Source organism: Clarias gariepinus, chromosome 20 (assembly GCF_024256425.1).
Source record: "Clarias gariepinus isolate MV-2021 ecotype Netherlands chromosome 20, CGAR_prim_01v2, whole genome shotgun sequence".
Classification (NCBI taxonomy): domain Eukaryota; kingdom Metazoa; phylum Chordata; class Actinopteri; order Siluriformes; family Clariidae; genus Clarias; species Clarias gariepinus.
Window position 1 is genome coordinate 23,417,554 of NC_071119.1, and position 14,947 is coordinate 23,432,500.

Consider the following 14,947-nt stretch of genomic DNA (forward strand, 5'->3'; position numbering starts at 1 on the left):
TGTAATCCTTTTATTTTAAAATTAATAATGCTGCAAAATCTGATTTTTTTTTAATCCTAATTCGTGTTTTTTGCTTGTTTGTTTTAAATTCCGAAAGAAAATTCTAAACTTAATTGATTGATGGATTAAATACTTATTTATTAAATACTTATCAAACGTGTCGTTTTAAAAATATTTTTATTAAATAGTATTCACCTGAATGGTAAGAAACTTAATATTTTTTTCAATATTGATAAACTTTTTTTTCCCTTCATATCATCGTATTCCGATATATTTACTTACAATGCATTTTATATATATATATATAAAAAGATTATTTTTTTTATATCATGCTAATTTAGATTGCAATTTTTTCCTAGATATTCCAATGGCAATGCATTGTAAGTAAATATATTGGATATATATTTTATATATATATATATATATATATATATATATATATATATATATAAAATTGGTTCATGAAAGTGTTAAATGTTGAGTTAACAAATTTTTTAAGAAACTTACATTAAGTTTTATGTGTTGCCTTATCGTATTTATACTTGTCATTTTAACAGCAAAACAGAAGGTTTAATTAAAACAAACACAGCCGTACACAGTGTGAAATGCAGTGAAATACTTAAATGATTACGCATGACCTAAAATAATAATAATAAAAAAATATATAACACTTAAGCTGGAAAATTACTCAGTTACAGCTGAGTGCAGTTAGTCCTTATTGGTGTCACAAGCAGAACAATGTGCGCACACATACAAACCTCATGATTTCACATGTCATAAACATTATAAAATCATTACTATTATAATTATCAATTCCACTGCTGTGAAAGTGTGTTTCATTATTTTTAGTTTCAGAGTTAAGTTAGAAACATGTTTAAAAATAATGGAGAAAAGAAGGAAAACAAACGTGGGAAATAAATGAATTAAATACTGTATATATAAAAGGAATAAGGTTAAACAGCAGTAAAGCCAGTATGCATTGTGTTGTTGAATTCTCTAACAGAACAGCACAATTTACACACAGCAGCATTTCATTTTAGTTTAGTTAAAATTAAGTTGTTTTTTTTTGTAAAAAAAAATATATAAATAGAAAGTAATTCGTGTGTTTGGTGGATTTTTTTTGTTTGTTTGTAAGTAAAAAGAAAAATAAATAAAGAAACAGATATCAAAGAAAAGTTGCACATTCTGTGTAATTATTTAATTTTATATATTTCCAATAAAATAATATTTTTTTATATTGTAACTTTTGTAGATTTGTACAAACTTTTGTGAACTTTTTAATGTGACATTTTTCTTATACATGGTGATATTTTTCTTGTATGGTTGTGTATGTGACAAATAAAATTAACATTTTTTGAATATGAATTTTAAAAGTCTCAGTCAGTTTTGTGTAAGAACTACAAATCCCATGATGAGTGCACGAGCTCAACCAGAACACTTCCTGTATGTTAGTGTGTAGGGGAGGGGGAGGGGGAGTATGGGCGTGGTTTCGGGTGCGTTTAGCGTCACTGAGTGACAGCTGGCTGTCAGAGAGCCATGAGTCGGCTCGGAGAGGAGCTGAGACAAAAGCGGGGCGGCTAAAACACACATACACACACACACACACACACACGAGAGAGCGGTGTATCCGGATAAAGCGAGAGGAAGCACATACACACACACAGAGAGAGAGGAGGGTTCGTGCGGTTGGAGATTATTGTTCCGTGTGTTGGGAGAGAGCCGCGGCCAGGCCATGGACGAGCATGCAGGGCCCGGTGTGTTCTTCAACAACAACACCAACAGCGGCGGCGGCGCGGCGGGGAAGAACGGAGCTGCTGTGGCCGAGGGGAGCGGCTGCGAGCCGGGCAGGGCGCACTACAGCATCCCGGGCATCCTGCACTTCCTCCAGCACGAGTGGGCCCGCTTCGAGCTCGAGAGAGCGCAATGGGAGCTGGAGAGAGCTGAGCTGCAGGTCAGTGTGTCTCACCACACACACACACACACACACTGTATACACACTATGCACTTTTTTCTTTTTTTACCTGACTTTGCATAACATCACACATTCCTAGAATTCTTCTGTGTTTAACTCAAGATTTATTATTATTATTATTATTATTATTATTGTAATTATTCACTAGAACTATTTGTCTTATTTTAATCCTCCAGCACTGTGACTCTTTCATTAATGTTTTGCACAAATATTTTTAAATAATTTATATATTTTTTTCAATATTGGTTTAAAATATATATTTAACTAATCATAATAAATTTAGTATACATACTATTTTTTTTTATTATTTATAAGCCACTGTATTATTATTATTATCCAATAAGAAGATGAAGAAGGATGAATTTGTCTTTGATTAATCCTCCAGCACTGTGAGACTTTCATTTAAAGTCAGATGTTTTTGCATAAATATTATATATATATTTTTTAGTTTAAAATATAGATTTAATTGTTTTATTCATTTATTATTATTATTATTATTATTATTAACTTTATTTCATTTTTGTCATTTAGCACTGGAACTTATTTTTTGCACAAATATTTTTCATAGAACTTAAAATACTTTTATTGCTTCCCTTTTATTGTTGCTGTTGTTGTTTATTATTATTGTTATTATTATTATTATAACTAGATTTTTTTATTATTATAACTAGACTGTGACTCATTCATTTCATTTCTCTTTGTTTTTTTGCACAAATATTTAGATATAATTGATATACATGTATTTTATATATTAGTTTAAAATCTTTATTCAATTGCTTCACCTATTATTATTATTATTATTATTATTATTATTGTACCATGCATTCGGTCTGGGGGAAAAACTCTTACTCATTATCATATAATTAAAATGTAATTTTATTTAAAATTTGATAATATATATTTTTGTATTTTATAACCCTTTAATACACCACACACTACAACCTTATATTACAGTAAATGATAGTTAGCATGCTAGCTTTGATTTTAGCTTGACGAAAGCCTAAAAACGCCATCACTGCTAACTTTGATACTACAACGACTACTTTTATTTTTATTATCAGTATGTTGTTGTTGTCGTTGTATTATTATTAGTAGTAGTATTAGTAGCAGTAGAAGGAGAGAATGTTTAGCTCAGCTTAGCCTGAGAACATTAGCATTGTTCGTTCGACTTCTCTTCCTGTTGACATTCCTGCGGCTAAGCTAACCGGTGCAAAGCGATGTTGCCAGGTGTCACGTAATGATAGCAATTTGCAAATATTTATATAAAAATATACTTGAGCAGATGTCATGGGGTGCCACACCTAAATAGATGAATGTGTTTATTTAATCAATCGTTGTTGATTGTATAATGATTACTGCAGAATAAACAACAAAACCAAAACAAGTGATATATTTTTACCTAAACGGTGGGTTCATGGTGAGCACAATCTGGCAACCATGATTAAGCGGGTAGCGCTAGTATACGGCTAAGTCGCTAGCATGACATAGCTAGCAAAGCAAAGCATCGCTCCAGCAATTAAAACTCCAGATTTTTTACACACGCTCAGTATCACAACGTGATTAACATTCGGTCTGTGCGATGAGAAACATTTTGTTTAAAAGTGAATAAAATATAAATAGAAAACCAAGCTAGAGTTGTCGATGTGCGCTAGCAAGGCTAGCAAGAAACTCCAGAATGACAGAGCAGGGCTAATCTCATTTCACCTCGATTACAAAACTCAGGCAATTTCACCACTTTAACGCCTTTAGATCAAATATAATTAGTGTTTAAACAATGCATATTAAACAAGAGGCACTTAATTGTAATTATTATTATTTTGTAAAAAGTGATTTTACTGAAAGAGCTGTTCTCTTGCTAGCAGATTTATCTTTCATTTCTTGAAAAAAATAAAATCCTGAATTTATCTTCATTCTTTTGAGATAAATATTAACATTATCATTTTATTTTTGGATTATAACATCTATAGTCACGTTTTTAATCCAGAACTATATTTTTTTTTTAGAAAAAAAGAAACTGTATGCTATATGTAACTGTATGATGTATGTATATTGTATTTGTTACTGTATTAGTCAGTAATCCAGGTTTAATTAGACTTTTATGGCGGTATACAATAATATCGTCATTTCTTATTAAAACATAAAAACAAGGAGCGTACACCGAGCAGTTCGAGACTCGAAAGGACTAAATATAAGTGGCGTTTACTTTAAAAAATCGCTAATTATTTTTTTTCTGTTTTAGAGGAAGTAAAATAAACAATATATCTATTTTAACCCCTTTGTCCAAATCTGAAGTCTTTTATTCGTGAAGAAACACAAATTATTTATATAATCAGTTCCAATGTTAAAACTGATTAGTTGGATGGTGATAACGAGATGAGAGTGGTGCAGCTCGGGTTGATTCAGGGTCGAGTCCCGATGCAGAGGGTTTCCTCCGGGTTCTCCGGTTTCCTCCCTCAATCCAAAGACCTGCAGATTAGGCTGACTGGCGTTAACTTATTGTTTTGTGTGTGAGGGATATGCTTCAGGCTTCCTCTGACCCTCTACAGGATAAGCGATATAGAAAATGAATGAATGAGATGTATTTAAACCCTTTTTTTTTTTAAAGGAAGGAGTCTCCACTTCCAAAACTCTATAACATTCAGAGGTTGCCTTGTTATCTCCGAGTTTACACTTTTCTGTGCTTTTGCTTAAGGAGATGGAGGTGATGGAATGACTGTTTGTCGCTGCTCTAACAAGACGTCTTTGTAGATGTTCTCACAACATTATCACAGTTTGTGAACTGAACAAACTCCAAACTGTAAAACGTGCTGCTCCTTAAACTCTTTGTTTAGATGTGAAGGTATGAAATGCATTATTATGAGTTATTATTTTTTGTTTTCTTTGAAATGCGTGCAACTTGGAGCAGTACACAAATCTAAAAGTATTGCCAGAGATTACGTTATGCAAAGAATATTACAGCTTATTAAAGAAAATAACACACTCACACACGTACACACATTGTTCCTTGAACGTGAACTCTGCTTTGATTGAAAAAACAAGTTCAGTGCCATTTTCCAGCTCTGCGTCAGCCATGTTTCTGACTCCAATATGAAGAGCGCTCGTCACGTGACTGTTAATGAGAGCATAACCGATGCACACTAAAAAGTCTTCCAGTTTGTTCACTTGGCACATTGATTTTCTCAGGATTTGTAACGCTTTTATTAAACGTAATCAATGGCGAGTTCCTGTCGTACAAGTGAATTAAAACACTTCAGCTCCGTACTCACTGTTTTTTCCACTACAACATGGTTAACTTCAGGGCCGGACCCGAGGCTTCGCTTCATTATTTTCCCAAAGCGTAAGTGATTCTCGCATGCTTAGTGACTTCACCGCGTCCCTCGCTCTACCCGTGACAGGCGCAGAGTGTTTACTTTCACTTCCGCCTCTTTAACCGGAACATAATTTTTCCCTCGTGAATAATAATAATAATAACAATAATAATACATGGTTTAACTCACTGCATTCTCGCTCGCTCTGCGCTGACGCAGACTCCTGATGTTTAAGACTGAAAATCGAGCGAAGAGTATTGAGCAGTGTGTGACATTTCAGCACATCAATTCCACAGAGGGTTCCCAGTGGAGGGGTGTAACCCGAAAATCATCCTAATGGCCGGTTAAACACCACACGCTGTGTTCATCCTGGAGCACATCACTGATGTGTGTTGTTTTTTTTTTTAAAGCATCCCGGGTTTTACTAGTTTGCTTAAACGTTTTTTAGACTACACTGATGCATCATGGGAATTATGCTATAATAATTAGTGCTGTGGCCTCACACCAGTATGCTCCGGGTGCTTGGTGGGTTTCCTCTGGGTACTCCAGTTTCCTCCCACAGTCCAAAGACATGTAGATCAGGCTAACTAAAAGTGGCACTTGCGTGTGTGTGTGTGTGTGTGCGCCCTGTGATGGACTGTGTGCCCCGAGTCCTCTCGGTTAAGCTCCCACGAAAAGTATTTAAATGTTTTTTTTCCTTTTTTTTTTGTTTTTTATAAAGTAAATAGTATAACAACAACAACAAAATGATTCCAAAATTGTTAATTCTCGTGTTAGGTTAAGAAATCCCGCCTCCCAAATCAAGTCTTTTCTCTGATTGGTTAGAAACCCAGAGGATGAAGGCGGGGCTTAAATCGTCGTATTTTCCAGTGCAGTCCGTGTACGAGTTACTCTGGGTTTTGCGAGATCTTCCAATAAATTTTTTTTTTTCCACTTCTACATATTTTTTTAATGTCTTTTCCGAGAGTCCTTCAATCGCAAGCAAATATGTCTGCGTGTGTGTGTGTGTGTGTGGTGATGGGATTCGATCCTTTATAAGGTGTTTATCGCTGCTTGGGAACTGTTTAGTCGTGTCGTGTTTCTGTAGCTTGTCAGTGATGGGGGTTTGAACTCAGCACCTTCTGAACAGCAGTCCATGATTCTACCCTGAAACTGAGCCGGCGCTTTCTTCAGTCCTGTTTATCTTGGTGACCTTGTACTTATGACTTCATGAGCCACGCCCTTATGAACTGTTTATCTCTAACTTTTAATTGTTTTTTTTATTGTTTTTTCATTGCCATTTTGGATTAGGATTTAAAAAAAAAAAGTAGATTCGACTTTAGGTTTTGTTTTTTCGGGTTCCTCTAGAGGGATACCTTGAAGTTGAGTCGTCTAAAGGCATTTTTTTTAATAAGATAAAAACTCTTGCATATTGGATAGCATTTATCACTATAAGCCCTTTCAAAAAAGGGTCTATGTGCTAGCGCTCATTATACTAGCATGTCAGTTAATTTCTGTCTGTTGGAGCCCAAATCCATGATTATTGACCGGTGAGGTCCTGGAGTGGTTGGTGTGAGCGGTAAACTTTACTTTGAGGTGAAGGACGAGGGTGGTTGACGAGTGAATAAGCAGCTCAAATATTTCAGCACATCGTTGTTGCGTCACATGGTTGCACCACTTCTCCATTTCACCAAGACCTCAGAGCATCCATTATGTAAACACAAGGCTGAGTGTGTGTTTGAAATGAGGCTGAAGGGCAGGTGTGTTTGTGTGTGTGTGTATACATTTTAATGTGTGTCATGTATGCATGTGCATCTCTGCGCGCCCAACAAAACCAAAAGTGCAAAACGCAGCTGAAGCTCACCGCTGATTAGCCGATACGGTCGTGGCGCCAAAAGTGAGCGCCAGTCAGCGTTTGAACGTTTCCTCCAACCCTCTTCCTCTCATAGTAAACCACAAGAAGTACTCAGAAATGTGCTCTTACTTTCTTTCTTTTGTGTGTGTGTGTGTGTGGGCAGGTGGGCGGGCAAGCACTTGTTGTTCTTTTAGCTGTAACTCCAGAGTTATGCTCATAATGTTGAAGGAACTCACCGAACCAAGGGTAAGCTTCTTCAGCAGGTAATGGAACTGTTCTTAGTTTAAATTTAGTGGGATTAGTCTGAATTTTATGACAGAGTGGGGTGAGTCAGAATTTATTAAAATAAGTGGGGTTAGTCAGAACTTATGAGAGAGTGAGATGAGTGGAAAATTCATTGGAGTGATTGGGGTTTAGTCAAAATTTGTTCAGGAGGGAGTGGGGTTAGTCAGAATTTGTTCAGGAGGGAGTGGGGTTAGTCAGAATTTGTTCAGGAGGGAGTGGGGTTAGTCGGAATTTGTTCAGGAGGGAGTGGGGTTAGTCGGAATTTGTTCAGGAGGGAGCGGGGCTAGTCGGAATTTGTTCAGGAGGGAGTGGGATTAGTCGGAATTTGTTCAGGAGGGAGTGGGGTTAGTCGGAATTTGTTCAGGAGGAAGTGGGATTAGTCGGAATTTGTTCAGGAGGGAGCGGGGCTAGTCGGAATTTGTTCAGGAGGGAGCGGGGCTAGTCGGAGTTTGTTCAGGAGGGAGTGGGATTAGTCGGAATTTGTTCAGGAGGGAGTGGGATTAGTCGGAATTTGTTCAGGAGGAAGTGGGATTAGTCGGAATTTGTTCAGGAGGAAGTGGGATTAGTCGGAATTTGTTCAGGAGGGAGCGGGGCTAGTCGGGGATGAGCGGGGCTAGTCGGGGATGAGCGGGGCTAGTCGGGGATGAGCGGGGCTAGTCGGGGATGAGCGGGGCTAGTCGGAGTTTGTTCTGGGATGAGCGGGGTTAGTCGGAATTTGTTCTGGGATGAGCGGGGTTAGTCGGAGTTTCCTTAGAAGTCCGTTACTATGAGGACCACGGTTAAACACACAATGCCGGATGTCAACATTAAAACAGTGTAACGTCTGTAACAGTCCGGCTGTGAGATTATACAACTCACCGTGTCAGGTTTGGGTTTTGAATATTGGTTTTTGTTTTGCATCCGATTTTGAATGGCAGCTCTGTTAAACTAAACAAGAGATCGGCAGCTCAGTCTGTGGACGAGAACGCACGACAGAGGGACGCCTGTTACACCGTTTGGTTATTTTGCAAGTCAAACGGACGGGGACGGCGGGAAGTTCGAGTTTCCTTTGGAGGTGCTTCCCCGAGTGCAGACGAGCACGCACACCTCCAGCTGGAGCGTCAGGCGGAGAGTTGTTACTTTTCACATTGCTGCGTTTGTTTTGTATGATAATGAGCTTTGCTGTTATTGGCTGCAGCAGGAGGGAGGGGGTGGGGTTAAAATAAACGTTAAGTAAACAGACCGCAGACTCGTTCTGCGCTTGTTTAATTTGCCTAAATAAAATTTAAAAATTAGTGAATGAAAAATCTATAATAGATCTGATGCACTAACAAAAGTGTGTTTTGTTTAAACCTCCACTTCAGATTCCTTCTTACACACTTTCCAATCGGGCGAAGGTGTTTTATTTAGTGTGCATTGAACCCATGATGTTTAGGAGTCTGATGAGCTCGCACTCAGGCTGGAGCGAGAGAGAGAGACTTGAATTCCCACTTTTGGGTTTCCTGCAGTCCAGCGTTTCTCTTCTCATCCTGTTTCTCTTTATAGTACCACACGTTCTGTATCCTGCAGGTCTGCCTTTCCTGGAGTCCACACACACACACACACACACACACACACACACAGAGGGAAGGTGATGTCAGACGGGATAGTGCTGCTCAGCGTTTCGCTGCCCGGAATTTCCTGACCACTCCATTGATGCATGAAGGAAACTTCCCATAATTCCACACGCCCAGTAATGCTGCGCTTTAAGATTAAACGCTAAAGCACTCACGCTAACAGAGTTTTAAAGCACACCGCATTAGAGAAGTGTGTTAGTTTTCTTCTGACGGCGGTCGGACACAATAATAAAGCTAAACCCCGTGCTTGTTTGTTGAGCTTCTGGGCCGCGTAGGTGAAGTTTAGTTTCCAAACAAAATAAATTATAATCAAATATAGATATAATTAGGTTTAGATTATAGACGTGCACGTCCCGTCGCGAGACCACAGGAATGCTTACAAATGAGTTTGAGGTTACTGTAATATGGTATCGTTTCCATAGCAACAGCTGGTTTACTGGGCCTTGTCCAACTTCATGTAAAAATGTTTAGAATATTTAAAAATTTTTATCTTTGTGAAAGCAATCAACAGTTGATTAATTGTTAATAATTAATGATTTAATATAAATAAATGAAAACTTTTTCTGTTGGTTACATTTTTATGTTAACAGCGGTATTAATACAATCAGTTAAACAGACAGAATAAAATTTGCGAAAATTATTTCGAACTTTCCAACACTGAACTGCGCCATCTGATTTGCGAACACTCCCTCTTTGTTTGTTTGTTTGTTCGTTCTTGTCTTGTCTTCCAATACGTTGCCTTACCGCCACCTTCTGCTCTTGATCTCTTTCATCTTTCTTTCAGGTTATCTTCCTTGATGAACCTCAACCGAATTCCAAATTCCCGTTGGTTCTCGACGTGTTAGTCGATGTTTGGGCTACAGGGAAATATGGCGCAAAACAAAACAGTATATACATGTTTATACCTCTTTTTTTTTTTTTTTTTCTCGGTTAAATCTTTCGACAGCAGTTAATTAATCGTTAACACACCTCCGCTATGCTGGTGTGACGTTTTCCAGAAAAAGGTGTTTGGAGTCTCCAGCGCGTCCCGTGTGGGTTCGTCTCTCTTATCAACGTTTTAGACGACAGAAATAAAGGACGGGGAAAATGTTTGACGGTTCGGTGTGGTCGCCGTAGCGCCGCTTCATCACGCCACACGTCGCTGATTATTGTCCTTAAACAGCGTAACTCCTGACGTAATCCGTCTTTAATCCGTTTGAGCGTTTTCGGGTCTCTGTTGTTGGCTCGTTGTGAATTTTAGTTTCTTTCATGTCGCTTGTGCTCAGTGGAACGTGACATAGAATTAACACATTTCTAAATTCTCGCGTAGTTGCGCTTCAGTAGCAACCTAGCGCACTCTCTCTCTCTCTCTCTCTCTCTCTCTCTCTCTCTCTCTCTCTCTCTGGAAAAACCTGCTTCGCAAGCTGAAATCAGAGACTCACAGTCACGTCCATGCTGTATGTATGTGTGTGTGTGTGTGTGTGTGTAACTCCATCCTCAGGAAGTCACAGATCTCGACAGACCTGCCGGTTGAGCCCCTGCAGCATGTGTGCGTGTAGCAGCAGGTGCTGAGACGTAAACGCGCGCAGTAACGCTAGTCGAGGTCTGACGAGGGAAAGGAGCGCTGAGCGGAGGCCGGTTCACTTTCACTGTCTATCTGGAGCGTTCACGCGGCGAGCTGGCGAGAAATCTCAGTCACAACCTCCCGAGTCGCTGCGCCGTACACGTCCTCCTGTCCCGCACCACAAGCTCCGCTCAAATCAAAGCCGGTGACCGGATTGCCGGATCGTGCACGGAGCAAAGAGAAACCGCTTCCTGATGTGTCTCTCTCTCTCTCTCTCTCTCTCTCTCTCTCTCTCTCTCTCTCTGTCTGGTCTTTGTCCTCTTCCTCATATCTCGTCTTCTCCTAAGTGACGGCTCTACACCAGCTGTTTCTGCTCCTTTAAGAGAGAGAGAGAGACAGAGAGGGACGCTGCTGGAATGCCGTGAGGTCCTAACAGGATCTAAACGCATTCACACACATTAAACACTGCGCAACGCGAAGAACCATAAACACTCAACACTAATCTCTCTCTCTCTCTCTCTCTCTCTCTCTCTATCTATCTATCTTTTCTGTGTATCTTTTAGTGTCTCTATCTGTGTCTCTCTGCCTTTTTCGTTCTCTCTTTTTTTGTCTCTTTTGGTCTCTCTCTGCTTTTGGTTTCTTTATGCCTTCTTTCTGTCTCTTTTTCCTTTTGTCTGTTTTTTTTTTTTGTCTTTTCCCTCGTGTTGTCTTGTTTGGTCTCTTTCACTTGTTTTTTTTTTTTTTGGTCTCTCTCTTGCTCTCACTTTTTGTCTTTTTTGCCTCTCTCACCTTGAGTCTTTGTCTCTTCTGGTGTCTTTTTTTTTTCCCCCTTTTTTTTTTTCTCTTTTTTGTGAAGAATTGAAAATTCTACACAACGAGTCCCCCCCCACACACACTCGACTCTTGACGTTTCAGTAAACACTAAATAGTCATGATTTAACGAGCAGCTTCACCGTATGTTTAGCCACGCCCACACAACTCCATAAAAGGCAACACTCACAGAGCGGGGACATGAGGCTCAACGGTAAAGAAACGCCTCCTTAATTAAGGTCTTCATCAGCGTGTCCACTACCGATCTCTCTCTCTCTCTCTCTCTCTCTCTTTTTTTTGCCTTTAATTTGTTTTAATTTCTGTTTTCGGCCTTTATAAGCGATTTAAACGTCAAATCTCAGACATTTCTTGTGATTTTAGACGATCGCAGAGTCTCCTCAAAGAATACGAACATCTGGATTATTTTTTTTAGCGAACAGCACGATGTCGTGTGTAAACGACGCTCCAGTGAAACCCGTGTATGTTATCACTAAAATTTGTTACAGCCATCATTTTACACAAGACGAGGAAAATGTGTGTGTGTGTGTGTGTGTGTGTGTGTGTGTGTGTGTGTGTGTGTGTGTGTGAACAGAAAACATCCACTAGCAGTGGATTCTTTTTTCTGGTTGGAAAATAAACTCCAGACTCCAGTTGTGTTAATTTTTAGCAGCGCGTCTCTGAGCGTCTAGAACAGCTGCGTTCTCTTATCCACTACTGCCGTAACTCGCAACCGGAGCTCTAGCTGGAGTGCACACACACACACAGACAGACAGACAGAGCCAGTTTGGTGTAAGAGCTGTGAATCACAGGTGGACTGGTCCGATCCCATTTATAAAGCCTTGTGATTTTCCGATCTGATTAATTAACATAACTGAAAATTTATCTGACCTTGCTGGGTTAGTAATAAAACCTACTAAAGCTATTCAATAAAAACTAAAACGGTGTGTAAGGGGGGGAAAAAAATCAGTTCAGTTACAGAAAAATCGTGACTCGTTGACCTCGAAAGTAGTTTATTTCATTAATTGTTTATTTCTACGTTTGCATGTTTGAGGAGGTAACATGTCGCAGTTCCTCTATAATCCTACAGGTGGCGCACTCTAAACCATTCCCTCGTTGGCAGGGAGCACAGCGTCCTGTGTGGTACCAACGAATCATCAAGTCATTAGACATGATTAAGTATACGCCCCTTTCTGTTAGAAATAAATATATACAATCATATAAACACTGGACTCTTTCTGATTTACGTAAGCAAATAAACTCATAACATTTTTAATCCGTTAGTCGTTACGTCCTGATGTTCTCGAAAGCTTCCTGTCCGCCTCTTTTGTCTCTGCAGGTGAGATCTCGGAAACCCCAATAAAAAACTGTGACTTTTGTAAAAAATGACTCGGCTTTAAAGGTCCCATATTCTCCTATCTCTGTGACGACTTAACACAGCTCTTAGTGTGTGTGTGTGTGTGTGTGCGTGCTAATACTCACTCACTGAGCTCCGGCTAAGCCACGCCCTCTTCATAGAACAGCAGAACATGGCGCAGTAAGCTTGGGCGAGGGGCTCTTCTCATGTGAGGTCACAATAGGGAAAAATCTACTTGGTTTGTTTAAAATCTGGACATGTAAGTGTGTGTTTGTCTCTCTGTCTGCCTGTCTGTTTACCTACCTGTCTGTCGATACATCTCTGTCTGTGTGTGTGTTTGTCCCTGTCTTCCTTTCTGTCTGTCTGTCTGTCTGTCTGTCTATCTATCTATCTATCTATCTATCTATCTACATGTCTGTCTGCCTGTCTATCTGTTTAACTACCTGTATGTCTATCTATATGTCTGTTTATTCGTTTTCTCTGTCTGTCTATCTGTCTGTCTGTCTGTAATGGTTTGAACTAAAGCATTTAAAAACACAGTGAAAGTAATTACATCTTTAAAATGAGGACTCGCCCAAAACCGCAGCATTTACTCCACAGTTGTTTACATTATAAATACAATACGGAAAATGTACAAGCCGGAATGTCATTAAAAGAAAAATGCCATTTATTCCTGGATAAAATTGACTCTGAATGAAGCATTAAAAATGGCAAGTAATTTAAGTGTAAACAACACCTCACCTAAACCTTTCACCAGACCTTGCTGGGATCTGCACCAGTTTGCCAGTGATTGGCTTCTCGCCAGTGTGTTTATGCAACAGTTGGTTTGACTTTGATCTTCAGTGGACAAGCCCATTTAAAAGAATGATGAAACATTTGAAGCAGGAGTAAAACTAGCTGCGCCGGCTCCACCGCCGGTTTTCTCGTCAGCAGGACAGTGCACTGATAGCTGGATGTCCAGATAATGGAAAGAAGTAGAAGGAATGCTGAATAAACCTCGCCACACACACACACACATGCCTGCTCTGCTTCACTGGAATGCTGAATCTGATAAAGCCGGCGGTTTTTGGTAGCTGTGGGAGTGCGAGCGCTCTAAAGCGCGGAGCTCTGCACTGTGCAGCAGGAATGTTCTCTCTCCTTGTTCGACTTGAGAACTCTGAATGACGCCCTTACACCCCCGAGGATGATTCATCACCCGCTACACTCGACAGCGTGACCAAGTGTTCTCCAGGTCCGGGGGTGGGTGGGACATTAGGGACTTGTAGTCTGAGAGAGAGAAGGAGGGAGGGAGGGAGGGTGATTCGGATTTCCAGAGTTCTACACGCTTCTGTATTCTGTGATGATAATTTCCAAATTGTGTTTCCTTTGTGGTGTTTGATGCTGACCATAACCGTGTAGTACACGAGTAGTTTGCGCCTTATGGAAGATACCATTCGGTTGGAACCCCCCTGGCCTGATGAGCAACCTCAAGTTTTTCTTTCTTTTTTTTTATTGAAGATAAACGACTCATGGGAGTCAAACAAGTTGGGCCTTCCATAACCTACAATCCTCAACAAACCAGGGTAGTTATGACCTCTTGGAAGATACCATTCTTGCAAAATCGGGCGTATTTTGGGACACTTGGAAGCTACCATTCTTATCAAACCAGAGTAGTTCTGACAACTTGGAAGATACCATTCTTGTAAAACCGAGGTAGTTGTGTGGTCTCCTTGGAAGCTACCATTTCTTATCAAACCAGGGTAGTTCTGGCCTCTTGGAAGATACCATTCTTACAAAATTTAGGGGTATATCTGACCTTTTGGAAGCTACCATCCTTGTAAAACTAAGGTAATTGTTTTTTTGGAAGCTACAATTCTTGTAAATCCCAGTTAGTCAGGACTTCTTGGAAACTACCATTCTTATTAAATCAATACTTCTTATTTAACAAGGAACCACTTGGGCAATTTGTGATCTTATAAGCAAAATATCCCATTGGTCCTAATCAATGTTCTGGCCTTTTTGAAGCCACGATCCTTATCAACCCAGGGGTAGCTCTGGCTTGATGAGCAACCGCTTTGTTTTTTTCAGGAATGGAACCCCATCAGAATCGCTGATCATGTGGTTCCTCAAAGTGTACAACATGACGAGAGTCACTGGCAGTCGCTCCGTTTTCCCTCCCCGACTCGAAGGCCAGGCCACAAGCCGAGCCATACTATCCGTGGCTTGTCCTACACACCCACACGTCTCGCTCGGTAGCGGCCCGTACT

The 14,947-nt window shown here is 39.9% G+C and overlaps 1 protein-coding gene across 2 annotated transcripts in view; it reads left to right on the plus strand.

Annotated features, from left to right (window-relative positions):
• The first annotated feature begins 1,524 nt into the window (after positions 1 to 1,524).
• LOC128508591 (striatin-like) overlaps positions 1,525 to 14,947 on the plus strand; it is a 34,118-nt gene continuing 20,695 nt past the window's right edge. For both annotated transcript variants that reach the window (XM_053479979.1, XM_053479980.1), the window contains exon 1: positions 1,525 to 1,951. In XM_053479979.1, the coding sequence (XP_053335954.1) occupies positions 1,733 to 1,951 (219 nt within the window). In that variant the 5' untranslated portion in view covers positions 1,525 to 1,732. The remainder of the gene's footprint in view (positions 1,952 to 14,947) is intronic.